Source organism: Dipodomys spectabilis, unplaced genomic scaffold (genome assembly GCF_019054845.1).
Source record: "Dipodomys spectabilis isolate Male_0828 unplaced genomic scaffold, ASM1905484v1 ptg000240l, whole genome shotgun sequence".
In the NCBI taxonomy this organism is placed as follows: domain Eukaryota; kingdom Metazoa; phylum Chordata; class Mammalia; order Rodentia; family Heteromyidae; genus Dipodomys; species Dipodomys spectabilis.
In genome coordinates, this window is record NW_024870917.1 from 3,598,214 (window position 1) to 3,624,258 (window position 26,045).

At 56.1% G+C, this 26,045-nt stretch overlaps 2 protein-coding genes across 2 annotated transcripts; one reads left to right on the forward strand and one right to left on the reverse strand.

The window, feature by feature from the left end:
* Positions 1 to 3,366: 3,366 nt before the first annotated feature.
* Positions 3,367 to 7,177, reverse strand: LOC122124598 (collagen alpha-1(I) chain-like). Its single transcript, XM_042699260.1, has 5 exons — positions 6,241 to 7,177; positions 4,470 to 5,261; positions 4,186 to 4,328; positions 3,727 to 4,072; positions 3,367 to 3,476 (listed from the first exon to the last, which is right to left on the reverse strand). The coding sequence occupies exons 1-5, from the start codon at positions 7,175 to 7,177 to the stop codon at positions 3,367 to 3,369; spliced, it is 2,328 nt and encodes a 775-aa protein (XP_042555194.1).
* Positions 7,145 to 16,313, forward strand: Tfap2c (transcription factor AP-2 gamma). The gene is made up of 7 exons (XM_042699297.1): positions 7,145 to 7,223; positions 8,729 to 9,214; positions 9,321 to 9,372; positions 10,672 to 10,888; positions 11,652 to 11,770; positions 14,503 to 14,647; positions 15,796 to 16,313. Exons 1-7 carry the CDS (start codon positions 7,176 to 7,178, stop codon positions 16,076 to 16,078), a joined length of 1,350 nt encoding a protein of 449 aa, XP_042555231.1. The 5' UTR covers positions 7,145 to 7,175; the 3' UTR covers positions 16,079 to 16,313.
* Positions 16,314 to 26,045: the final 9,732 nt, after the last annotated feature.

A 26,045-nucleotide genomic window follows, 5' to 3' on the forward strand; every position in this document is an offset into this window, starting at 1 on the left:
GATGGCTGGGCATCTGGACTCCCCAATTCCTGCAGGCTCTCCCCTGTCCCAGCCCCACCCACCTCCAGCCTCAGCCCGGCTCCACCCGCAGGATCTCAGCATCCCCATCAGCCCCTGCTCCCCAGCCCGGGCCCAGCCGGTCTGCTCCGCCCGCTGGACTATCATCCTCCCCGGCCGGCCGCCACGGGCTGGTGCAGCTGGGTGCTACTCCACAGCCCGTCTTCCTTTCCCTTCACCATCCCTCCCTCCTCCCCTTCTCTTCCTCCCCCTCCCCCTTCTCTTCCTCCCTCCTCCCCTTCTCCTCTTCCTCCCCTTCTCTTCCTCCTTCTCCTTCTCTTCCCTTTTCCTCTTCCTCCCTCTTCCCTCCCTTCTGTTCCTTTCATCCCTCCTACTCCTCTCCCCTTCCTTCAGCCTCCTTTTATCTCTTCTCCTTCCTCCTCCCCTTCTCTTCCTCCCTCCTTGTCATTTCTTGTCACTTACCTTCCCTAAGCAAATTCAGGTGTTTGATGGGGCAGAGTGCTTTTTTTTTTTTTTTTTTTTGCCAGTCCTGGGGCTTGAACTCAAGGCCCGGGCACTGTCCCTGAGCTTCTTTTGCTCAAGTCTAGCACTCTACCACTTGAGCCACTTGTGGCTTTTTCTGTGTGTGTGGTACTGAGGAGTGGAACCCAGGGCTTGATGCATGCTAGGCGAGCACTCTACCACTGAGCCACGTTCCCAGCTGCCTTTTTTTATTTTAATACGCTGGATTCCTTATTTGTTTATGTATTTGTCTCGACTAGGTCTCATTACTATGTATGCAGCCCAGACTGGCCTCAAAGTTGAGATCCCCCAGCCTCAGCCTCCCAAGTGCTGAGGTTCTAGGCGAGCGCCCCTGAGTTTGCAGGCACCGATGCCTCATGCCTCACCCACCTTGATAAATCTCAGAGCTCCTCTGGTTTTGCCGACAGCCCTTTGCTGAGGGTCGTCAATGTGACTGATGGGGGGCGGTGTCCCTGGCTGATGGGGGGGGGGTGAGGAGGTCCGGGTGTTGCAGGTCCATTGGTTAGGCAGAGAAATGGGATTCGGAAGCCAGTCTGGTTCCTGTGACAACCACGTGCAAATACCGTGTGACCCCACACAGGCACGCAGGGAGTGACTCCACGCGACCCAGGTCCTCAGCCTAGTTCGGCAGGGTTCACCACCCTGCAGGTCTGAGAGGGGCAGCAGCAATTCAGGTGGACCAACCAGTCTCAACCTCAGACACAAGCCACCAGGGACAGGTGCATCCTGGGAAAGGCAGCCCCCCCCCCCCCTCTAGGCAGCCTGGCTACTGTGAGCTCAGGTTGGCCTCCAACATCCTCATGTGTGCACTCCATAGCAGTGGCTTCCACCTTTGCCCCCATCTGCAAACATCAACCACACCAGTCAGGAGTCGGGGGCACAGGCTGCTGGGCCACATCCCAGAGCTCTTAACCTGGGGTGGGGGTAGTGGTGGAACCAGGTACCGCACAGCAGAGCTCTTACCATTCCACACGGTCCATTCCCCTCACCTGCACCCTTGCTTTGTGAAACCCAGCTTTAGGCCAGGCTCAGGGTCAAGTGGTAACAACTTTATAGCAGGCAAGCAAGCACTGACTTGGGCTTTAATGGTCTACTTTGTAACTTTTTGTTGTTGTTGTTGGTCTCTGGGTCTGGGTGCTGTCCCTGTACTCTTCAGCTCAAGGCAAGCACTCTACCACTTGAGCCACAGCATCACTTCCGGTTTTCTAGTGGTTTATTGGAGATAAGACTTTCCTGCCCAGGCTGGCTTTGAACCACGATCCTCAGATCTCAGCCTCCTGAGTAGCTAGGATTACAGGCGTGAGCCACAGGTATACGGACTACTTTTTAACTTTTAACACCACAAAAACACATTGTGCCTCACAGGACAACCTAGGAGACTGCCAACCTGAGGAGCGTGTGTGTGTGTGTGTGTGTGTGTGTGTGTGTGTGTGTGTGTGTGCCACTTGAGCCTCTTCACAATAACCAGCTTTTTGATGGTTATTTTGGAGACGCAAGTATCTTAGATTTTTCTCCCTGGTTGTAGCTTCAAATTAAGATCCTCTTCATCTCAGCCTCTTGAGCAGTTAGAATTACAGCCATGAGCCATCAGCTCTACTCTAGAAAATCTTCCCGGATATGTGTGTGTGTGTGTGTGTGTGTGTGTGTGTGTGTGTGTGTGTGTGTGTTAGCAAGGATTTGAGTATAACAGGGTTTAGGCAAGGAGAGACTGAGGAAGAAATTAAACATTTCCTACTCCTCTCCCAGGAGCTAGAGACTCCCTGAATTTGCTTTAGAAACAAAATCAGATTGTTCAATGATCAAATCCTGGGAAAGCAACTCACTCAAGACTGGGTAGGGTGGGGTAGGGGAGCTTAGCTTGGGTTTGGCCTGGCTGGTCAGCACAACAAACAAACATCACTCAAACAAACACACCCACTACACTCCCAGCTAGGAGAGGTCCACTTCGATTGGTTTTGTGCTTTGCCGGTTCTTTGCCTAGAGAATGTCTGGAAATCTGTGCTGGAAACCCTTTTTGTGAAAGTAATTAAATGGCTGTTTTTCACATCATAAAAATTTACATTTCTTTCTGTGGATGGCTGGTCATAAACATCCCAGGGTGCATTTCAAAAACCTGCCTTTGAAGGCCTCAGGGGAGAGTCTGAAGAGGCTGCTGGGAGGGGGTGGATGCTGGATTCTCTTCTGTTTCCTGGGTGTTCTGGGTCCATCTTCCAGTCTCCTCAGCGGAAAGGAGCTGTTTGGGACGCCTGGGCGGGTGGATGTGCCAGCTAACTAGGAACTGGGGACGTAAGGGCAGTGGGCTCACTAGTCCAACTTCCCCTGCTGGCCTGAGGGAGTCGGGGAGGGCGTCTCCCTCCTGCCGGCCCTCCTTCCCAGCTAGCATTTCACAGGACTCGTACTTGTGTCTTGCTGTCGGGGAGCCAGGTACCCTGCCTCGAACTTTCTGTCACCGCCTCTGCTCGGTGGCCTCCCGCTTAGGTCCCCCAAGTCAGATCAAAGTTTCTAGCTGTGACTTCATTCCTGCGACAGCTGAGAATTCGCAGAAATATCGATGGTTCCGGCGTGATGGGGCTTTAAAGCGTCCTTGGCTGGGAAGACGTAGATTTCACGCGGGAGTTCACGTCTCTTCCCAGGCGGAGACCCTCTTCCTGTTCCCAGGGGGAGTGCACAGGTTCCACGGGAGGGGGAGGGCAGGGGACGAGGGGAGGAGGGCCCACCAGGTGTGTGTCCGCCAATCAGCGCGGCCGGTTTCGGCTGGGACTCCCTCCCTCCCCCTCCCCTCCCCCTCCCCCACCCCTCTACGAAATAAACTGCTCCCGGCCGGCGCTACTCGCACAGGACTCGGCCCCGAGGGAGCGCTGGCCGGCCGGCGTCGCTTCGGCTCTGAAGTCCCCGCCGGCTGGAGTGGAGGAGCTGGCGACATGAATTTCCAGTTCCTGAGGGTGAGGAGAGGCGTGCGGGTGGCCGGGAGGCGAGGCCGGCGGAGGACCGCAGGCTGCGGGCGGCGGGATGGGCGCCCCGGGGGGCCGGGGCGGGGCGGGGGGCGCGCGGGGCGCCCTGTGCGCGCAGGCTCCGGGCAAATTCTGTCGCCCCGGCCTGGGTGCTGAAAGCAAAGCCTGCCCTCCGTGGGCCTGTTCTTCGCCTGGCGGCGACCGAGATAAGTGAGTTTAGGCCCCCCGGGCCTACCTGGCCCGGAGGTGCTTGGTGACCCTAGACCCCGGCGGAGCAGGCCTCCAGGGACACCCCGCAGCCCCCGAGCGTAACCGACGCTGGTGGAAGGTGACGGGCGCTCTGCCTCCCCGAGGGAACCGGGGACCTCCCGGGGCAGAGCGGGGCGAGCCGCTCCCGCGCGTCTCCTAGCGGATCCCCGACCCCCGATCCCCGCACGCCGGCGGGGAGGGGGCCGCACTCCGGGGCGAACGTGACCGCTGTTCCTCAGACGGCGTGAGACGGGCGGAGTGGTGGTCAAGGCCACGTCGGCGGCCTGGAGCTCCCAGAGTGACTGGCGCCGGCGAAGGGGCAGCGGCCGGGTCTGGGACCCCCCGGGGAGGCGGCCCCCCGGAAGCCGGGGAGCCCCGAGTGCCCTCCGCCCAGCCCAGCGCCCTCTGCGGGCTCCTCGCGTGTTTGTGGAGAGGGATTTATTACCTCTGCCCGGGCCTGGCGTGGCGCGAAGCCGACGGACTGGGCGGGGCGGGAGGGTGTCCGCGCGGCCTCCCGCGCCCCTGCGTGGGGAATTTTGATGCAGGATGGTATCTCGGAGCCCCGGGCCGTGGGCTCAGTGCTGAGGCCTGCAGGGTGTCCGGGGGAGAGGGGCCACCTCCTCTCGCCTCCGCTTCTGGCCCGGGCTCTTGGGCCTGGACAGCAAGCCACGGACCCAGGTCCTTCTCGGAGCCGGGGCTGACCCTAGGCGGGGGGACGAGGCCGGGCACGCGGCTCCTCCACCTGCCGCCCCGGCGCCCCTTGGGTCAGAGTCGAAGGCCGGCCCCGGCCGGCCCTCCCCGCCAGGCGGCGTCCTCGGGCCGGGGTGCGGGCGGGGGCCTCGGGGCCCCGCACAGTGACGCGGGCGCAGGCGGGGCGCTGCTGACACCCTTGGCTCGGGCCTGGTTGGGTCCTCTGGCCAAGTCGAGGCTGGGAGCCGGCTGCGGGCCGCGGGGCCCCGGCTCCCAGGGTGTGAGTGGCTGCGGGGCCCCTAGGGGGCGACAGCGGAGCCCGGGCGCCGCCGCCCCGCGCCTCGGTTTCCGCGGGCGGGAATCCGGGTCCGTCCACTTCTGTCAGCCCGGAGGAGGAGGCGGCGTCCGGGGGTCCAGCCGGCACCAGGGGCTCCCGCGGCCTCGGGGGCGGTGGGGTCTGTCTTGGGTACTCCAGGCGTGGGCTCCCGCTTTCAGCTGAGAATCTGGGCTCACCAGAGGCCGGGGTTGCGAACACCGGCGCTGCGCGAGCCTTCGGACGGCCCCGGCCGTGCAGGCTCCCGGCACGACGGCGATCGTCGGTGCGGCCTTCCCCGAGCGAACGCTTCTGGGCCCCGGGAGATCCCCAGAGCGGCGCGGACCCTCGGTGCCCACCAATCCCTCGGCCCGCCGCGCGCCCCGGGCCGGGAGGCGGCTCCGCTCCTCGGGGCAGCCTGGGCGAGCGCGTCCCGGGAAGGAAGGACAGCTCGGGACTGGCGGGGTGCGAGTGACCACGTCCCGTCCGCCCCTGGCCGCGGACCGCCGGGGACGAAGCTGGGGGGCACAGTCCGGACAGCTTCTAACACTGCACCCCAGATCGGGTCTTAGAGGGGGAAACCCGCGGCTCGGCCCAAAGCCCCAGGACTGGAGCAGAGCCCGGTGGGGCGCCCGGAGGAGGCGCCGCACCACCTCCACGGGGTCGGGGACCCCAATCGTCCCAGCTCCGGCCCTAGCCGGCCGGCCGGGCCAGGTGCAGTTCTCGGACAGCCTCGGACAGGTGCCCCTCCTCCCCATTCTCTCGCGCGAGCGCGGGGAGCGGGGCTCCTGCTGCTCCTCCGCCCCCCAGGCCCCCGGGAGGTGCCGGCCAGGGGCGAGGGTCACCCTCGGCCGGGCAAGTAGCCCCGGTGGTTTCAACAGCCGCCTGGTAATAACCGTCTTGCTCGTGGCTGATATCCAAGCGAGGGGCGACGCTTCTCTAGGAGCACACCTATTTTTATCTTAGTTCTTACTTTGTTTTAGGCCATCTGGGGCTAAAGAAATGCTCGCACCAGTCCGAGCGGGGACGGGAAGGCGGTCAGTCGCCATCCTGCAGAGCGCAGGGACTCCGGGCTCCCGGGCGCTGTACTGAGATCGCAAAGTCGGATCCAGCTTCGAATCCAAACAATCCCCTCCCCGGACCGGCGGACGGTCGGAACCCAGCGGGGAGCCGGGGGGCGCGGCTGGGACGACCCAGCCCGATTCCTCCCCAGCACGAGCATTTCCCCACCCCCTCCTGCAAGGACAACAACAACGACAATAATCCGGCCAAGGGGTTTCGTCTCCTTAACATTTACAAACGAACCCCCGCCGTTTCCTTCCCGCTCACGCGTCCCAAGTGGGCCGGGAAGGAGGCGGTAGAAGGAGGTTTGGGTCCCCACCTTCAGGGGGCGGATCCCCACTTCTGGGGAGGCGGCTCCGCAGCCCCTTTTCCCCTTCCCCGTCCCTCCTCACTGCACCTGGGTAAGCGCTGGGCGCTCGGACCTCTAAGGCTAACCAGCCGTGGGCAGGGCTAGGCTGGGTAGCAGGGCAGGGCGGAGGCTGGCCACGTTCCGCAGCTCCGTGCCACAGCGTGGACACCGACACACCGTTGTCTCCACTTCCGAGCCCGTGGCACAGCCGCCTGATTTCCGCGCTCCGGGGCAGAAAGCCCGCAAGAAGGCCGGGCTGGCAGGGGAGGGTCCAGGGAGCCGGGGCAGGGGCGCCTCTGCCCGGCTAGGGCTTGTACCGCGCGCGACCCCAGCCCACTCTGTAAGTGTCCTGGGGGTGAGGAGCCCCGGTGCTGAGACACCACCCCCGGATGCCAGGACCCCACCTCCAGGTGACATCTCCTGGCCTAAGGGGGCTGGGATGCCGGGCGAGCAGAGAGGATCTCGGGGCTTTGGGATCTGGATTCCCGGTTCAGCGCATCTTGAGGTGTGTGCGGGATGGGACTGGCCGAGGAGGACGCGTCGCGGTTCCCGGGCCTCGGAGTTTTCAACGAGCCGCCCGCCGCCCACCGCGCTCCCGCGTCGCCCCGAGCGGCGTGGGGCCCCGGCGCGCGACGCCCAGCCGGGGTGCGGGGCGGAGCTCGCCGGGACTGGCTGGGGGCGGCCCCGCCCCGCCCGGGCCTCCGCCGGCCCCCGGGGAGGAGTTATGATAATTTCCTTCTCATTAAGGCGTTCGGGTCCCCCGGCTATCGCGGGGACACACGGTGCGGGCGCGGCTTCGGCGCTCCACGGCAGCGGCTCCGCGCGCGCGCGCCCCGCAGTGGCCGCATCCACGTTCTCGGAGCCGCCGATGCGCAGCCAGTGACCGCGGCGGCGGCGGCGGCGGGGCCCGCGCGGCGGCGGCAGACGCCCGGACACCGTGACCCCGATTTTGGATTTACCGCTCGGGGGGTGGGGGGAGCCTGGATTTAACTGGCGACTGTTTTGGGGGACTCCGGACGCCATGTTGTGGAAAATAACCGATAATGTCAAATACGAAGAGGACTGCGAGGTGAGCTGGGGCGCAGGGGGGGCAGCCCCGCCCCGCCCGAGTGCCATCCGGGAGGCGGGGGTCCACCGCTCGCGGTCGGGGACGGGAGCGCCGGCGCCCTCGCCTCTCGGCCGGCCGGCCGGAGTCTAGTCCTCCGGACACCCCGCAGCCCAGTTCGGGGGAGGGGGGTCGCGTACTGGTCCTTTCCTGGTGCCCGGCTCTGGGCCTGGGCAGAATGGCAGATCCCACCCACAAAGCTCACCAGCCGGCTGCCTTCGGAGCGCGCCGCCCTTCTTCCCGGGCTCCCACAGGAGCTCCGCTCTGCGATCCTAGACGTGGCCTTCTCACCGGACGTCTCCGTCCAGAGGGTCACGGGAGGAGGCTGGCCACTTACCTGCCGGCGACACCTTCTCGGGGCTCCTCCGGGGCGGGCCCGTCACCTGCCCCGCTACCTCCTCGGGGAGGCCGGAGGAGAACAACGGAAGCCCGGTTGGCTCTCCGGCGAAGTGGGGGCTGGGGCGCCTTTGGGGGTGCTGGGGCCCGACGGGGCCGTCCGCCCCGCGAGTGCTCCAGCCTGTCGGACAGGTTGAGCTGGAGTTTCGGAGCGCAGGCGGGAGGGAGGCGGCGAGCGGGAAGAGGAAGAAGACGCGGGCGGGCGGCGAGCGCCGGGGCGCGTGGAGCGGGGAGCCGGGGCGGCCGGCAAGCCCGAGCGCGCGCGCGGCGCCCCCGGACCCGGAGGGGGGCGGCCCCCCGCCGGCGTGGCCGGGCACTCCCGCTAGGGGGCGGCCGCACCGTGTTCCCGCGGGCTCCCCGCTACCCTGGTGACCCGGGAGACTCGGCGGACATATCTTTCAGGAGTTAAGTTGGGGCGCGTGGCCCGGGCCTCGGGGTCTCCGCCCTGGCTGGGGTAGGGGGACTGTGACCGTGGCCGATCGCGCCTCGCGTTCCTTCGCTCTGGCTTCGCGGGCTGGAGAGCGCAGCCCCGGGCCGCAGCGGGTTCCTCCCGGAGCCCCTCGGGCGGCGCTGGGACGCTGCCACCGCCCGCGAGCGTCCCCTGCCCCGAGGTCTTTGCCCGAAGGGCGTGGAAGGGAGGTTCCCTGGGGCGGGGGAGGCGCGAGCCAGCCTCGCCCTTGAACTATTCCTGCCGGCTGCGCCGGGGCAACACGTGCGGGCTGGCGAGCGAGCGCGCGCGGCACGGGGTTCACTGCCGCCCGGCTTCCTCCCGGGACGCCGCCGGCCTTTCCCGCCCCGACACCCGGGGATCGGCGTCGATGTCTGCCAGCGCCTCCGGCTTCATGGCGCGGAGATCCGCGCCGCGGGGCGTGGAGGATTTGTCCTCCCAGGTCTTAATGCAGCCTCCTCTTCCTCCCGGGAGTCGCCGTTTTACGACCGAGTCCCCCGGGCGCCTCGCCCCCGGGGGCCGGCGCGCGGCGGGCCCGGCGAGTTCAGCGGCGCGCGCAGGGCTGGCGGGTTCGCCGTACCGAGGTTTTCGTACTAACCGGGTCTCCTCTCTCCGTTCCGCCCAGGATCGCCACGACGCGAGCAGCAATGGGAACCCGCGCATCCCCCACCTGTCCTCGGCCGGCCAGCACCTCTACAGCCCCGCGCCGCCCCTGTCGCACACGGGCGTCTCCGAGTACCAGCCGCCGCCCTACTTCCCGCCGCCCTACCAGCAGCTGGCTTACTCGCAGTCGGCCGATCCCTACTCGCACCTGGGCGAAGCCTACGCCGCCGCCATCAATCCTCTGCACCAACCTGCGCCCACCGGCAGCCAGCAGCAGGCCTGGCCGGGCCGCCAGGGCCAGGACGGGGCGGGGCTGCCCCCGCACCACGGGCGCCCCGCCGCGCTGCTGCCGCACCTCGCGGGGCTGGACGCGGGAGCGGTAGGCGCGCGCCGGGATGCCTACCGCCGCTCCGAGCTGCTGCTGCCGCACGCGCACGCCCTCGACGCCGCGGGCCTGGCCGAGAACCTGGGGCTGCACGACGTGGCGCACCAGATGGAGGAGGTGCAGGTGAGCGCACGCCCGCACGCCCCCGGGGCCCGCCTGCCCCGGGGATCCCCTCTCCCCGAGCTCCCCAAACCAAACCTAAAGCAAACTTTGTTCTTTCTCCTCCCAGAATGTGGACGACCAGCATCTTCTCCTCCACGACCAGACCGTCATCCGCAAAGGTAACCCGAGGAGTTTCCTGCGCCGCGGGAGGGGGGGCACTTGGTGTCGTGGAGTGGTGCGACCGCGCCCTCGAGGAAACCAGGCTTGGGGAAGTGGCACGCGACAACTCCTTTCTGCCCTGAAGCGCAGCAGACCAGGGGGGTCCTTGGAAGCTTTTTAAAAACAAAACCAACTAGGCTTTAGAGATTGCTTTTATTTTTGCATCGGGGGGTTGGATCGAGATCCGCGTGAGTGCCGGGCGCCGGGTCGCCCGCACCCCTTCCCTCGCTCCCTCGCTCCCGGGCTAAGGGACTTGGGGCTCGCGAGGTTCGCCTCCCCTGGGAACTGGGACCCTCGGCGTGGGGGAGGGGCTCCGCCGCCGGGGAAAGCCCGCCGGAGGTTTCACACGGTGATTTCATTAATCTGAAATCCATTGGCAACCACCTCCCCGGGAATGATTGGGTCTGTGACAGTTCTTAATGGTTGATTGAGTGGGTGTGATTTTTTCCCCCCACTCGTGATTTCAAGGATGAATTTTGAGAGGACCCCTAATTCTGACCTGTGTGGATCAAAGGTTTTGGGAAAGTCTGGCCTACCAAAAAAACAAAAAACAACAAAAAACTGCAACGGGACCAGGGCTCGTGATCCGTCTCCCCGCCCCCTTGCTGGTTTTTGTTGGGAGCAAGGGATGAAAAAAAAATGGTATTACCCTTGAGCGAGTGGTTCATGAAATTGAGTTCTTGTGCTGTCAGGCTGGCTGTTTGGGTGGAAAGATGGATGGATACTCTTAAAAGTAGTTAAGGTTGGTGATATGGAATCAAACTGCTTGTGAAGGCTGGGGAGAAATTTGGAAAATAAAATTTCCCAGTAAACTTAAACTGAATGGATTAATGGGTGTTAATGAGAGCACTTCTACAGAAGGCTTTTGGGAGCAGGGTCTGAATCCTGTGGGTTTAGTTCAGGGATTCTCAGGGGGTGGGGCTGGTATTGAAGCGGCTTCTGAAGGCAAATGTTCTAATTAAGCAGATTACAGAGGTAGCCAGGAACTGGGTGGGAAAAAAAAAACATGCTTGGGATCTTGACTAATTAACTTTGCAAGGTGTTAACTTGTGAATTTCACATTTGATTTATCTTTGAAGAACGAATATGACTTAGAAATAAGAAAAGGAAATAAGAAAAAGACCTGGCGGTGTGGAGCCTGTAGTCCAACATAGGAGGTTTCTTGTCGGAAAACCACTTAGTTTAGCCCATTCCTGGTTGGGAAAAAAACTGCTGAGACTGGGCTTTGGTGACCTCCAGGGCTGGTCTCTCTTCAACAGGCCCCATCTCCATGACCAAGAACCCACTGGGTCTGCCTTGTCAGAAGGAGCTGGTGGGGGCTGTGATGAACCCCAGCGAGGTCTTCTGTTCTGTCCCGGGAAGATTGTCCCTCCTCAGTTCCACATCCAAATACAAAGTGACGGTGGCCGAAGTGCAGCGGCGGCTCTCCCCACCCGAGTGCTTGAACGCCTCGCTCTTGGGAGGCGTGCTCAGAAGGTACTGGGGGGCCCTGCGGTCTGCACTTGGGTAGTTGAAGGTGAATGTATAGAGAACCTGGGAGGTATTTTTAACGTTTATGTAACTTGTATGCCTAACGCTGAATTCTAATCGGCTCAGCGAGAGATTTAGTACACTCCTTCTCTTTTAGAAAGTGCCAAATGCAGAAGGAAGTGTTAAAACGATGCTAACAAATTATCATCTGGTTAGGATTCAATTTTATGGGCTAACATCTGTATTGAGAAGGGAGGCTTCCCCCCCCCCCTACACACACAGGGAGATGGGGGGTAGGTACGGTTTTCTAAGTTGAAAATGTATGCTTTGTGCTCATCAGAAAATAAAAGGGGTGGTAGAAGGTTTGTTTTTAATTTTACATATTTTTAAAAATTACAAATTGAAATAGCCTGACAGATTTCAACTTTAGAAGGTAGAGTTTATTTTATTGTTTTATTTTTGTGTGTGCTGGTACTTGAACTGTGGGGTCTGGGCACTGTCCCTGAACTTTTTTTTTTTTTTTTTTTTTTTGACTCAAGGCTAGTACTTTACCACTTGAGCCACAGTTCCACTTTGGCTTTTTGGTGATTAATTGGAGATAAAAGCCTCAGTGACTTTCCTACCTGGGTGGCTTTGAAGCATGATCCTCAGGTCTCATCCTCTTGAGTAGCTAGGATTACAGGCATGAGCACCTAGTGCTAGGAAGGCCCAATAGTCAAAGGGTAGAGTGTTTTGTTTTATTGACAGTAGCCAATTTTCTTTTTCCTAGAGCCAAGTCCAAAAATGGAGGACGATCTCTGAGGGAGAAGTTAGACAAGATCGGTCTGAACCTTCCAGCAGGGAGACGGAAAGCTGCTCACGTGACCCTGCTGACATCTTTGGTGGAAGGTCAGTCCTGCTGGGGGCTCTTGGGAAATGGTTTTAATTTGTGCTGTCTTTAATACTTCTGCAAAAGAAAAGCCAGACCACGACTCTTTTAAGACATGGTCCCAAGCAGGGAGAGATGAAAGCAAGTTGAATTGTTCTGTTCCTGTTAATGAATCCATTTTGTCTGAAAGAGTTCACAGCCTTGTATCTGACAGCTCCTGGCTTCTGAATTCCTTGGAGAATCCATGCCCAAAGAAATTGGTTTTCTTAGCCTCAGATTGCATATATATATTTCAGACCGGCAAAAATGTTTCCTGTTAAATGAACTTAGATTTGAAGGAGGGGCTGATGGAGGACTGTACTTTTATTTACCTGGTTAGTTTTAATGTTGGGCAGAATGAAGTATGGTTTTTTTGTTTGTTTGTTTTCCCTGTGGAATCTTGGGCTCATGGTCCTTGGCATACACCAGCCCTTACCTAACTTGCCATTCCTTCTCATCAAGAGACAAGAAAGCAATAGAACCCCTGGCCAGAGAGAGAGGCCCTCTCCCCAGTCTTCAGATTATTGTCCCCGTAAATGGCATTGGAGGCTCCTGAATGGAAGACTCTCCTCCCCCACCTGGAAAGCAGCCAAGAATGCAGTCCAACCCTTAAAAAAGGGGTGTGTGTAGGGGGGGGAAGCAGCAAAGCAGCACCTCCTGACTGCGGGAAGGTGGGGCTGGACACAGACTGCCCCCCAGAGCAGCCCCTCCTCAGCCCCTGGTGCGGTCCTCAGCTACCGGCTCTGGACCTGGGCAGGCTCCAGCTCTGTGGCACTGTGCAATGTTCTGAAGACATTTCCTCCGCCTTGTGATAGCTGTGCTGAAACAACTGAACCTGAATCAACGGGAAGGGGGGGAGGGAGCCTCAGCCACCACCTGGGTCTTTGCAAGGCTCTCCAGGCCTCTGCCCCGGAACAGGACAGCCCCCACTCCCCTTGCTCCTGCATTCCTCTTTGGATGGAGGAGTCAGTGTTCCAAGATGATCATCCGGGCTGAGAGCCCTGGGTTTCCCATAGGAACCACCTCCCCACCCCTCCACCTCCACTCCCCCCCCCCCCTGCTTTTTTTTTTTTTTGTCAGTCTTGGGTCTTGAACTCTGGGCCTGGGCATGTCCCTCAGCTCTTCAGTTCAAAGTTAGCACTCTACCACTTGAACCACAGAGCCACTTCTGTTTTTTTCTGGAGGTTAATTGAATAGTCTCACCTACGTTCTTGCCCGTGCTGGCTTTGCACCTTGATCCTCAGCTTTCAGCCTTCTGAGTAGCTAGGATGACAGACTTGAGCCATGGGCTGGCCTTTCACCCTCCTTTTTTTGTTTTGGCTGGGGATTGGGCTTAGGTCAGAGAACACACTAGGCCGGTGCTCCGTGCAGCTGAGATCTCAGTCTTTGTTTGTTTACTTGTTCTTTTACCCTAAGGCCCAGGGTGGCCTTGAACCACCCTTCCAGATTTAGCCTCCCCTGTGATGGGATTACAGGCATTCATTCACCACTACCCCCCACGTTAATCTTCCTGCCTCTTTTAAAAGAAATAGTCTACAAGCCTGCCTGTTTCGTTTCTTCTTCTTCCTACTACTACTATACTACTACTAATTATTATTATTATTGTTAAAAATACTAGTAGTAGGCCTTAAACTCCAGACCTTGTGCTCTTACTTGGCTTTTTTCACTTAAGGCTGGCACTCAACCATTTGAGTTACACCCCCACTTTGGCCTTTTCACTGGTTAATTGGACATAGGAGTCACATGGACTCATGCCTGGGCTGTCGTGGGGCTTGAATTCTGAGCCTACGTGCTATCTTTAAAAGCTTCTTTTGCTCAAGGCTAGTGCTCTACCACTTGAGCCACAGCACCACTTCTGGCTTTCTGAGTAGTTTAATGGAGATGAGAGTCTCATAGACTTTCCTGCCTAAGCTGGCTTTGAACCACAGCCCTCAGACCCTCAGATCTCAGCCTCCTGAGTAGCTAGGATTACAGGCATGAGCCACTGGCACCCGGCTCAATAGGGTCTTATACAATTTTGTCTGACCTCAGTTTTCCTACCTCCATCTCCTAAGATGTCAGGATGTACCCGGTCTGATGAATCCCAGTTTTACAAAGAAAAGTGATGTTTGCCTTTGTCAGACAAACTCATCTCCCTAAAACTCCCTACTACCCAACAAGAGCTAAGATTATTACCCAGAGACAGCATGGCCATGGCTGGTCATCTGTTTATCAGACTGTGAGTGTGTGAACATTTCACAAACCTATGGAGTCCTAAGGGCACAGGAAGCTGGCACCTGTGATCCCAGCTTCTGGGGAGGCTGAGATCTGAGGATCACAGTTCTAAGCCAGGAAAGTCCATGAAACTTTTTTCTAATTAACCACCAAAAAGCCAGAAGTGGAATTGTGACTCAAGTGGTAGAGTGCCAGCCTTGTGCACAATAGCTCAGGGACAGTGTCCAGGCCCTGAGTTCAAGTCCCAGGAACAGTGCAAAGAAAGTTCTTCTACCTCTTGGCTGGGTGGTCTTCACACATGGTATTTCCAGGGCAGGATTGCTGGCAGGCCCCTGACAACTCAGTCTGCCCACCGCAGTGTGCCCTGCCCGTGATTGTGTTTTAGGAGGCAGAGTGGCTGGGAGACAATGGATGCCGGAGAGGGAGGGAGGGAGGCAGGCCGGCCCGTCTTCAGTGGTGGCCACAGCCGGCTCAGAGCCTGCTTCTGATATTGTTGCAGGTGAGGCTGTTCATTTGGCACGGGACTTTGCCTATGTCTGTGAGGCTGAGTTTCCCAGTAAGCCTGTGGCAGAGTATTTGACCAGACCTCATCTCGGAGGACGGAATGAGATGGCAGCGAGGAAGAGTATGCTCCTCGCAGCACAGTGAGTATTGCCTGTGGCAAACCCCAGGGTGGAGAGCCCAGTACTGGCTTCAGGACAGACATGTCACAAACGGGGCTCTGTGTGTGTGTGTGTGTGTGTGCACGTGCAGTTAGGAAGAGAAAAGCTAGTATGTTTATTTCCATGCAAAGATCAGAGTAGGGGGGGCTGGGAAGGTGGCTTAGTGGTAGAGCGCTTGCCTTGCATGCCTGAGGCCCTGGGTTCGATTCCTGAGCACCACATAAGCAAAAAGGAAAAAAGCCGGAAGTGGTGCTGTGGCTCAAGTGGTAGAGTGCTAGTAGCCTTGAGCTGAAGAGCTGAGGGACAGTGCCCAGGCCCAGAGTTCAGGCCCCACGACCGGACCCCCCCAAAAAAAAAAAAAAGATCAGAGTAAATTCATGAGAGACTTGTGGGAAAATTGGCTCCAAAGTGACTTTCATGCAACAGTGGAGTTTCTACTCTGAGAAACTTAACAGTGCCTCATTTTAGAATCCTGCTCAGTGAAGCAGGAGTCAAATCTTGTTAAATGAAGTCAATTCAAAAGATGAAGCAAGAAGCCAGTGAACCAGCCACTCCGCCATGGCCAGTTTCCGCCATTGTGTCGGCTCTTTTTTTCCTTTTGTTGGTCGTGGGGCTTGAACTCTGGGCCTGGGTGCTGTCTCTCAGCTCTTCAGCTCAAGGCGAGCACTCTACCACTTGAGCCACTGCGCCACTTCTGGTTTTCTGAGAGGTTTATTGGAGATAAGAGTCTCATGGACTTTGCTGCCCGGGCTGGCTTTGAATGGTAATCCTCGGCTCTCAGCCTCCTGAGTAGCTAGGATGACAGGCGTGAGCTACCTGTGCAGGCTTCTTTGGGTTTCTGATAGTGTTTATTTATTGCAACCAATTTGTATCAAAGTAAACTTGTCCCTTAACCTCTAGGTCCTGGTGACCTTGGTTAGCTGACTGGAATTAATCGTATTATCTTTATTCCTGTGCCACACAAACCAAATGAGATCCTACTTGGAAGGAGCTCAGCCTAGCAGGGTGTGGCACACAGTAGGTGCTAAGTGCGTCCTCAGTCAAACCATTGAGTCTGCTCCTGGTGTTCCTGGGGTGGACCTGCCCAGGGCCAGGGAAGGCTCACAGGGGTCAACCCACTGTCTCCACAGGCAAGTGTGTAAAGAATTCACAGACCTCCTCAATCAGGACCGAACCCCCAATGGGAACAGCAGGCCCACTCCAGTGTTAGAGACGAGCATACAGAACTGCCTGTCTCACTTCAGCCTAATTACCCACGGCTTCGGCAGCCAGGCCATCTGCGCAGCCGTGTCCGCGCTACAGAACTACATCAAAGAAGCCTTGATGGCCATAGACAAATCCTACATGAGCCCCGGAGACCAGAGCCCGGCGGATTCCAAGAGCCTGGAGAAAATGGACAAGCACAGGAAGTGACCGGCGGGGACAGAGGACCAGAAAGTGGGGAAGGGAAGGGACCGTGAGGCCCTGTCCCCCCACTCGGACACACTAGGACCCCTCTGGCCCCGGGGGAAGAGTGTTCTGCTGTTGTTTCCCTTTTTGCCTACCTTGCTGTCAGAAAAGCCTCCCCTTGTTTCCGGATGCCAGCCGTCTCCACCCGCTTGCCCCGATGTCAGGTGGCGTAGCAGGCTGAAGTCTCTCACTTCGGATATACAGTCTACCCAGTGCAAGGCGCCAGGCACTGGGGTTTTTGTTTTTGTTTTTTTGTTTTTCTGGTGGTTTTTTTTTTTTTTTTTTTGGTTGGTTGATTCGTTTTTCCACTCAATGTTCGGTGTTTGTTCTTTGGAACTCCATCATTTTTCTCTGAACACGGTGCTACAAGATTTAGAACCTTTTTTTTTTTATTATTTGATAAATTCCCTGGGCTTGTCAAGAAACCACACTCTCAAGCTGCTGATGCCGGAAAAAAGGGATGAATTTCAGAGCCACAGCCACTCTTTATTTTCAGTATTAACTTAATGGTTGGTTTTTAGGTCCTCTAGATGATTCATCTAAAAATGGGTATTTATCTAACGTCTTCGGAGATCGGACCCCTTTGGCGGGAGGCAAAGGTTCTGTGTCTAGCAAGCCGAGAAAACCTGCACCCCCATGTTCACAGGGGGGCCTCTGGCTTTAGGAAATTTGTAGAAATACAGCCTGCTGATGATGTCATTTTCTTGTCTCGTCTTTTTTTTTTCTTGGAAAGTTGTGATCCTTTAAAAGGGAGACTCTTTGAACCGACATGTTCCTTTAAGATACCGAAGCTTTATTTGCATATTTATTTCAGATCTTGATTTTTTTTCTTCTCTCCATTAAACTTGAAAAGGGTAAGCAGGAAGTGCTAGCCGCAGCCTGCCACCTCCCAAGCCCCTGCAGAGACTCTGTATTTTGAGAAACTGTATTGATTGTATAGATTTTATTTATGCATAATTTAATGGGGTCTGTAAATACTGGCATACTTCCTAAAACTTTGGGGGACACAGGGTCAGATTTAATCTTTAACGGTGATGGGTAACCAATGGCACATCTTTAAATTTTATTCAGATATATACACAGGGTATGAAGAATGAAGAAAACACTTGGCTTCATTTATGGTATGTAGCAGGTTCTATTGAATTCAAGCTCTCTGTCCAAAAAAAGCAATAAGTTTGTGTCTCATTCCTGTAGGGCTGAACTCTAAGATGAATGTGTGGCATAGCTTGTGTGGGTGAAATGGAGATTTGGAATTGAACTTCGTGCTCAGAAATGTTCCCCAAGTGATTGTTGTGTGTATGTATGATACCTGTATAATAAAAAAAAAAATATTCTCAATAGAATCTGTGACAGCCTGGTTCTAACCTGGTTCTCTCTCTTATCTATCTATCTCTCTGTCGCTGTCTCTCTCTCTCTCTCTCTGTCTCTCTCTCCCCCTCTCCCTCCCTCCCTCCCTCCCACCTTCTATCTCCATGCCCCCACCCCACCCCCAATCTCCAGGATGGTACCTGAAGTTTTATTTCTCTCCCTGGCAACACTGCTCAGGGGTGCTGAGTGTTCACAGTGTCTTTCGCCAGCTGGCGGTCCCATTCTGTCTAGCGTGTTAAGGGGTTTGGGGGGGACAGTCAACTGACTTGGAGAAAGAAGTACCAACTGTTTTTAGTGTCTGTACCACTATTGGGGCTTGAACTCAGGGCCTTACATTCTTCCTTAGCTTTTCCTGTTAAGGCTGGCTCTCTACCACTTGGAGCCACAACCTCCACTTCTGGCATGTTCCGGCTAGTTGGAGATAAGAATCTCTTAGATTGGTCTGCCTAGACTAGTTTTGAACTGTGATCTTCAAATCTCAGCCTCCTGAGTAGCTGGGATTACAGGCATGAGCCACTGGCACCTGCCCCCCAGCATTTTTTGTGCGTGTGCTGGGAGTTGAACTCTGGGCATCGGGTGTGCTGCAGCACATGAATTAGAGCATGTGGAGAGCGGTGTCCGAGGGACGGCTCCTGCTGGGCACAGGTGCGTTGCTGTCTGGTGTTGGGGTCACTGCAAGCATTCCTGGGGCAGCTTCTCCTTTGGGGACAATCACAAGCCAGTGGCAAAAGGTGTGGAAGGCAGCAGAGCAGTGAGAGTTTCTCCAGCTCAGGAGACCCTTGTCTTGTCGCCCGGGCATCCTAGTCACTTGGCCTGCCTGCAGGGGACTTGGAGACCGGGTCTTTGCCTGGGGAGAGGGCGCTCCTGGCTGGAGGTGAAGAGGCTCTCTGATGCACACATCGGGCACTTGATCTCAGGCTGAAGTATCCTGGCCTTTCCTCCAGGAAGTGGTGTGTTTATACTTTGGCATGTGTGGCCTGGCTTCAAAGGGACGTGGGAGAGAAAGGATTTTCCACATTGGATAAGGCTATTGCTTCAGCTCGAGTCTCATAATCCTTAATTCATAATTCTCTATGAAACGCTCGGCAATTCTTGACTTAATGTTGGCATTGGATGGCCTGAAGTAATTTAAGCTCTGCCAACTTCAAACTTCGCTCTTGGCAGCTCAGCGTTCCCATTAAGTTGGATTTATCGGGCTGATATGTCAAGATCACAATTGTTTTGCTTTAAAGCTGCGAAAAGAGGTCTTAGGTTGGCAGTGATTTCTCAATCAAGACTTAAGACGTGGGGGTGTTAGGCGGAAGTCACGGGGGCAGAGGGGGAAGAGGAGGATGGATTTCTTATCGACAACCTGCTTTTGGACTAGAAGTTGGCTTGGAGCAGCTGTGCCGAATTGTGCTGTAGACAATGTTTTGGAAATGAACCAAAGTCAATCCAGGACTGAGGAGTGAGTCATAGACAGGCCCCGGCCCTCACTCGCCTGCTTCCCTGAATCTTTGTTCCCATTGCATGTACTGGGAGCAGCAACTCTGCTCCTTGGATCTGGGGTACAAGGATAACAAGGGAGTGGGGTGCTGGTGGCTCACATCCGAGGCTGAGATCTGAGGACTGTGGTTCAAAGCCAGCTCAGACAGGAATGTCAGTGAGACTCTTATCTCCAATTCACCAGCAAAAAAGAGCCTGAAGTGGAGCTGTGGTGGTTCAAGTGGTAGAACATTAGCCTTGAAAAAGCCAAGAATGAACCCAAGACCCTGAGTTCCAGCCCCCGTGCTGGTATCAAAAAAAGCAAGGGAGGAAGGAAATAACTGTTTCTGAGTAGTGCCCCTGAGCTGGTGCTGGGGAAGCCAGAAGGTAATTTTCTCTGCTTAAGCCAAAGGGCACCATCCATGGTCCGAGAGAGCCTATCAGCCAGAGCGCATGCCCACAGCGGGTAGCAGTCCCATGGGACTCTGCGTGTGCTGGCTGGAGATGCATCCGGAGGCCTGGCCCCTTCTGGATGCCATCCCTCTTTTCCTGCGGAGGGCACACCTGTGGGTCTTGTCGAGGGCAGAGAGGGTGTCTCCACTAGCAGGCATGGTTGTCTTATCTTGCATGTGTGTGTGATTTAAGTTGTGGCCAAGGCAGGGAAGATTTCGGCTGTTTCTCATTTGAAACGATTCCATAACAATGACAGTCATTCTTCCCCCCCCCAGCCCCCCGTGGTGGGGGTGGGGGTCTAGTGTCAGGCTGAGCACTGAGACCTAAACTTCCTGGATTTGGATGTTGAAAACCAAAGCGAAACAAGGTCGGGTCACGGACGGGTGAGGAACAAAGAGAAGCTTCTCTTCTCTTGGGGTTTGGCGGCGGTGGGGCCGCCGGAGCCCACGGCCTGGCTCCTCGGGGATCGTTGGCAATGCCGCCTCCTGCAAGGGCGGCTGCGCCCCCAGAGCCAGGCCCTTCCTGCCATCCAGCCTTTCTCCGCAGCCTGGTGGAGGGTGGGCCAAGGTGCAGTGACACCTGCCTGTGTGGAGCAGCAGGGCACGGCTTGGAAGTGGCTGTCACTGGCTCCATAGAAGAAGGAGAGCCCGAGGTCCTTCTAGGTTAGACAGTGGTGGGTTCTGTACCCTGCATGGCCATGCAGTCTCCATGGCTACCTGAGTCCCCTGGACGGGAGGGGGGGGAGGGAAGGGGGAGTCCTGGGTGCCACTCATGGTCTCATCGTCCAGAAGGTCCACGCTTTTAGGAGGATGTTGACTTCCCTTCCTCCAGTGTGTTTCTCTTCCAGCTGACCATCCCCATTTGTCCTCCATGGGGGGGAAGGGTGACACCCCGAACTGCCAAACCCTTCCTGGTTGTACCAACCCAGGCCAGCATGGTGGCCAATGGCTGATCTGATGATGCAAGGCAGATTGTGCCTTGAAAGTTGTCCATCTGCATCAGAAGGAACCGGGAAAGCATACAACAGAGGGGCCCATCAGCAGCACTGGACACAGAGGAAAAGGAACTAAGCAATTCAAGGACAGCGATGGGAGAGAGGGAAAGAGGGAAAGAAATGTACACATCACCCAAAGTGGAAGAAATAGTTGTATTGTCAAAATCATAGAATTCACAAACTTTATAGACCATGATAATGACAATTTGCCTTGTGAAGGTTAGAATGTGTTTGTAATCTTAACTAAGTATCACTGCTCCACAACACTGTGAAATATGTGAAATTTATGTAATCTCCTAATCTCAATTTAAAAAAAAGAAAGTTCTCCATCTGCCAGTCGCAGGGAACAAGCTCCTCTGTGGAGGCAAACGACCTCGTGACTTTTGAGATGACTATTATGGCAGGGTCCGGGTTTCAGGGGTGTGCTGTTGTTTTCGGCAGTGTGGTAGACAGGGTCACTTCCTGCCACCTTGGACGACATCTCTGTGGAAGGGTTGGGTACCAGTATGGAACTTGAATAGAGTTGAAGGTGTAATTCCAGGGGTCACCAAGCAATAGCTTTGCTAAGAATATCTACAAGATCAAGCTGAGTGTCAGCTCACTCCTATAGTCCTAGTTTCTCAAGGAACTGAAATCTGAGGATAAAGGTTCAAAGCCAGCTTGGTTAGAAAAACATGAGAGACTCTTAGCCATCTAAAAAAGGTAGAAGTATGGTTCAAGTGGTAGAATGCCAGTCTTGAGTGGAGAAAAAAACTAAGCACCTTGGCCCTGAGCTCTAGCCCTAGTGCTGTGTGTGTGCGCGTGCACACACACACACACACACACACACACAGTGACAGCTGTGTTGAAGTGTCACCCGGTCTAGTATGCTTTCCTCAGTGGTTCATAAGGTGCATTCTGCTGTGGGAATGGGATATGTTCCCTTGTGCATGGATGTTGGCCGTAGGTGCATGGGAACCAAGGCTGGCTTTGAACTCTTGTTCCTCTTGCCTTCACCTCCTAAGTGCTTCCAGGCTCGTATGCCCGGCTCCATCTTGTTCTCATAGTTCTTCCTTCTTGCTCCGCCCTCCCAATCAGCAGTTCCCCTGCTACGGGTCCCTTTGGATCCTGCTGCATTTTCTAGAATGTTCCATAAGCAGCGCCATGCCTCCTCAGTCCAGCCTCCTAGGCTGTATTGGCAGTGTGTTCCTTTCCTTCCTTTTGCCAAGCCAAACTACACTGTCTGGATATGCCACTGTTTGTCTAATCCCCCCCCCACCCCGCCAGCTCCTTATCTTCCAGAATGTAGGTGCTGAGAGGGGGCAGGGCCACATCTGCCTTTCTGTCCCCGGGGAAACACCTGGGCAGTGGCTGAGTCAGCTGGCGGTGTCCGGGGTGCCTCCCTCCTGCCTGCAGTGTCTGCCCTGTGAGCTTCGGGACGGAAGGGAGAGGGGGACGGCTTGGTCACTGGCCTCCATCTTGTTATTCTGGGACTTCTGTCTCACGTCATTCTGGGTCCCATGTTCCTTCTCTTCTCTCCCCCGCCAGAGCTGAGGTCTGTGGAAATCAGCTTTCACTTTGGCGCCAAAGCCTGGCCTGGACCCCAGTCCTGGCTCCATACCACAGCTTGTGACCGCGCGCACTCACCCCGGGCCTCCTCCAGCCCTCCTCCAGAACTTCTGTTTATGTTTGTCAGGTTCACCTGCCTGCCAGTTTATGGAGAGAAGTGACAAATAGGACGAGATCCAAGGCAGGAAAGAAAGGGCATCTGAGAAAAAAAAAAAAACAAAACAGAAGCAATCAAAGGTTCAAAGAGGCACCAGATGTGAGGATCATGGTTCAAAGCCAGTCCAGGCTGGAAAGTCTATGAGACTCTCATCGGCCATTAGTCAACCGAAAGCTATTAGAAGAGCTGCAGCTTAAGTAAGTGGTAGAGAATCAACCTGAGCGAAAATGCTCAGGGAGCCAGGCACCCCTGGCTCATTTCTGTCATCCTAGCTATTCAGGAGGTTGAGATCTGAGGATCTCAGTTCAAAGCCAACCTGGGCAAGAAAGTCCATGAGACTCTTATCCCCAATGAACCACCAGAAAACCGGAAGTGGCTCTGTGGCTCAAGTGGTAGAACGTTCACCTGGAGCTGAAGAGCTGAGGGACAGCCCCATGAACTCTGGGACAGCCCCAGAGTTCAAGCCCCGTGACCAACAAAAACAAGCAAACTAAAAAGCTCAGGGACAGTGCCCAGGCCCTGAGTTCCAGTCCTAGTAGCAGAAAAACAAAAATCGGCTCAGGCTGTGACTCAGGGGCAGACCCTTAGCCTGGTCCACTCTGGGCCCTGCCATGGTCCCAGCCTCCCAAGCAAACTACAAATCCCAGTCACCCTGGCAGCCGGAGGACTTGCAGGCTCAGAGTTTTCCTCTGCCAATCTGGTCAGCATAATTGGATCATCACAAGGGCATGCGTGCCACCAGGGGCTCAGGAGGGTTAGATGGGGCGGCTGTGGAGACCCAGCCACATGGGGCAGTGGTGGCCTCCCTGCAATCAGAAGCCCCCATCCGCCTTCCCTGACGGACATCAGCCAGGGCTGTCACCTGCACCCAAGTCAGAATGACTGCAGATTCTCCTGTTCCTCCTCCTCCTCCAACTCCTCCTCCTCCTCTTTTCCCCCTCCTCCCCCTCTCCCTCCCTTTCCTCCTCCCCTCCTCCCCCACAGCCACCTCTGGGCTACAGCCCCATCCTTTCTGGTTCCGGTGCCTGCCATGAATCCCCAGCATCCTCTCTGGCCTCCCTGTGGTTTTCCACCGGGCAGCCTGAGGCCCCTGCAGAAACAGAGCCAGGCCTCTAGTCGAGGCTTCAAGCAGTCCCATGGTGTCTCTCCCACCTGTGGTCAGGATCCTCACCTACCCCTCACCTACTCCTCACCTACTCCTCCCAGCCGCTTCACACCCGGCTTACTGATGCCGAAGCTCAGTAGGCTCTGCCTCGGGACCCTGCACCTGCTGCCCCTGCCTGGACGCCTCTTCCTGACAGCTCCGTGACCCCTCCCACACCTTCCAGAGGGAGGAGCGCAGCGCTGCGTGCTAGCGAGGTCAGCTCTGGGTCCCTCTCAGATTTGCAATTATGTGAAATTCAAATTTCACCTAATTTTCACCTGTCCTGAAATATTCTTGTTTCAATATTTTTTCAACCATTAAAATATGCAAAAAGTAAGCTGGGCACTGGTGGCTTTCTCCTGTTATCCTAGTACCCAGGAGATGGAGATCTGAGAATTGAGGTTTAAAGCCAACCTAGGCAGACAAATCTGAGAGACTCTTCTCTCCAACTAAGCAGCAAAAAGCCAAAAGTGGAGGTATAGCTCAGTGGTGTTATGCCAGCCTTGAGCAAAAAGGCTAAGCAAGATGAAACTCTGAGTTCAACTCTAGTACTGGCACACACACACACACACACACACACACACACACACAGTGCAAACTAGCTGCCTGTTGGGGCATACTCCTGACCTTCCAGCCACTTAGGTGGCCAAAACAGGAGTACTGCTTGGGCCCAGGAATTTGGGGCTAGCCTGGGCACCATCCTCCACTCATCTCAAAGAAAGAAAGATAATAAACAAAATCTAGGCCCAAATTCTTGGAGGGATAGCCCAGTGCCAGAACTCTTGTTTAGCACTGCACAGAACTTTGAGTTCCCCTTCTTAGGGGACTCAAGTTCCCCTTCCCTAAGGAGGGGAACTCAGCTAGAGCCAACCAGAGCTAACTGGAGCCAACCAGAGCTAATAGGAGCCAACTAGAGGTAACCAGAGCCAACCAGATGTAACCAGAGCCAATCAAAGCCAACCAGAGCCAACCAAATCCAACCAGAGCCAACCAGAGCCAACCAAATCCAACCAGGGCCAACCAAAGCTGACCAGAGCCAACCAAATCCAACCAGAGCCAGCCAGATGTAACCAGAGCCAACCAGAGCCAAGCAAGATGGCAGAGCAGCTGTGCCCAATCCTGTGGTGCTGTGGAAGATGCCCGGCTCCACACAGAGACCACCGGCATGAACTTTGTTTCGTCTACTTATCTGGCTCTCTTCAGGGTGTGCAGTGAAACCACCACTCCCCTGGTCCTAGCCTTGGGTGTGGGGGGGTGGGGTGGGGGGAGGGGATGGCAAGTGGTAGTGATGGTCAATGCTGGCTCAGCCAAGAGAGCACACGCCACAAGCGTTATTGGTAAAAATGATGGCAGGGATAGAATAGTGTGTGTGTGTGTACTGGTATTGGGGCTTGAACCCAAGGCCACGTGCTATCACTTAGCTTTTTCCACTCAAGGCTGGTGCTATACCACGTGAGCCACATAGCTCCTATGGTGGTTAATGGGAGTCTCTGGAAACTGTGGACCCAGGCTGCCTTCAAACCTTGATCCTCAAATCTCAGCCTCCTGAGTAGTTAGGATCATAGGCATGAGTCAATGGTGCCAGGCCTAATTTAGCGTGTGTGTGTGTGTGTGTGTGTGTGTGTGTGTGTGTGTGTGTGCGCACGCGCGCGTGCACGTGTGCTGGTACTAAGGCTTAAACTCAGGGCTTGAGTACTTAGCTTTTCCACTCAAGACTAACACTCTACCAGTCATGAGGCTTGAACTCTGGGCCTGGGCAATGTCCCTGAGCTCAAGGCAAGCACTCTACCACTTGAGCCACAGCGCTACTCCCAGTTTTCTGGTGGTTCATTGGAGATAAGAGTCTCACAGACTTTCCAGCTCGGGTTCGCTTTGAACTGTGATCCTCAGCTCTCAGCCTCCTGAGTAGCTAGGATGACAGGCGTGAGCCACTAGCACCTGGTTGGATCTCCGGTTCTGAAACTCATTATCAGGGAATGCTCCACAGTGGGCAGGAGTGGGGAGCCAGGCCCAGCAGGAGAGCACTGGGGACAGGGACAGGGACAGAACAGGTCAAGCTCTGGGCGGGGCTGGCCTGGGCCACTGGGAACTGATGGGTGGGGCAAGGTGGGGCTCTTCAGACCTTTATTGACTGTCAACAACAGAAAGAGACGTCCAAAGGTTACTTTGATTTGAGGAAGGGGTCCGTGGCTGGTGAATGACTTTTCCGTGCCAGAGTAGTAATTAAAAATAAATAAATAAAAGTTACCGCTGATGTTCAACAGTTGAACAATCTTAATGCATAGGTATCCATTATATCAGCCTCCATCTTCCCAGCTGCTGAACAGTGCAGATCATACCCACAAAAGTGAACCCCAAGCTGGCCGCCAATGGCTCACACCTGTAACCCTAGCTACTCAGGAGACTGAGATATGAGGATCATGGTTCAAAGCCAGGCTGGGCAGAAAAGTCCCCAAGACTTAGCTCCAATAAACCACTCAGAAAACCGAAAGTGGCATTGTAGCTCACGTGGTAGAGCACTAGCCTTGAGCTGAAGAGCTGAGGGGCAATGCCAGGCCCTGAGTTCAAGCCCTATGATCCACCAAACAACAACAACAACGACAAAAATGAGCACCAGCGAGAGATCCCCTGTGATGCAGAGGCTGAGGGAAAAGTGAGGAGGCTTAGTGCCACTCTGGCTCACAAGGCTGAAGCATTTCCAGAATATCTGATGACTTTACTGCCATACCGGCCTCCAGAGAGATTGACCTGGAAGTACTTCCTCGATCCCTACAAGGTCAAGTCTTCAGCTGAGGTTCGTTAC

Bases quoted from the DNA above. Each gene is read 5' to 3' on its own strand.
- Tfap2c (XM_042699297.1), top strand. From the start codon at position 7,176: ATGTTGTGGAAAATAACCGATAATGTCAAATACGAAGAGGACTGCGAG. The intron at 9,373-10,671 runs GTAACCCGAGGA...TCTCTTCAACAG, and splicing joins CCAGACCGTCATCCGCAAAG to GCCCCATCTCCATGACCAAG. The intron at 14,648-15,795 runs GTGAGTATTGCC...CTGTCTCCACAG, and splicing joins AGTATGCTCCTCGCAGCACA to GCAAGTGTGTAAAGAATTCA.
- LOC122124598 (XM_042699260.1), bottom strand. From the start codon at position 7,177: ATGGCGTCCGGAGTCCCCCAAAACAGTCGCCAGTTAAATCCAGGCTCC. The intron at 4,329-4,469 runs GTGCCCGGCCTC...GACACCCTGCAG, and splicing joins GCGGCAGGTGGAGGAGCCGC to GCCTCAGCACTGAGCCCACG. The intron at 3,477-3,726 runs GTAGGCCCGGGG...CCTCACCCTCAG, and splicing joins ACCAAGCACCTCCGGGCCAG to GAACTGGAAATTCATGTCGC.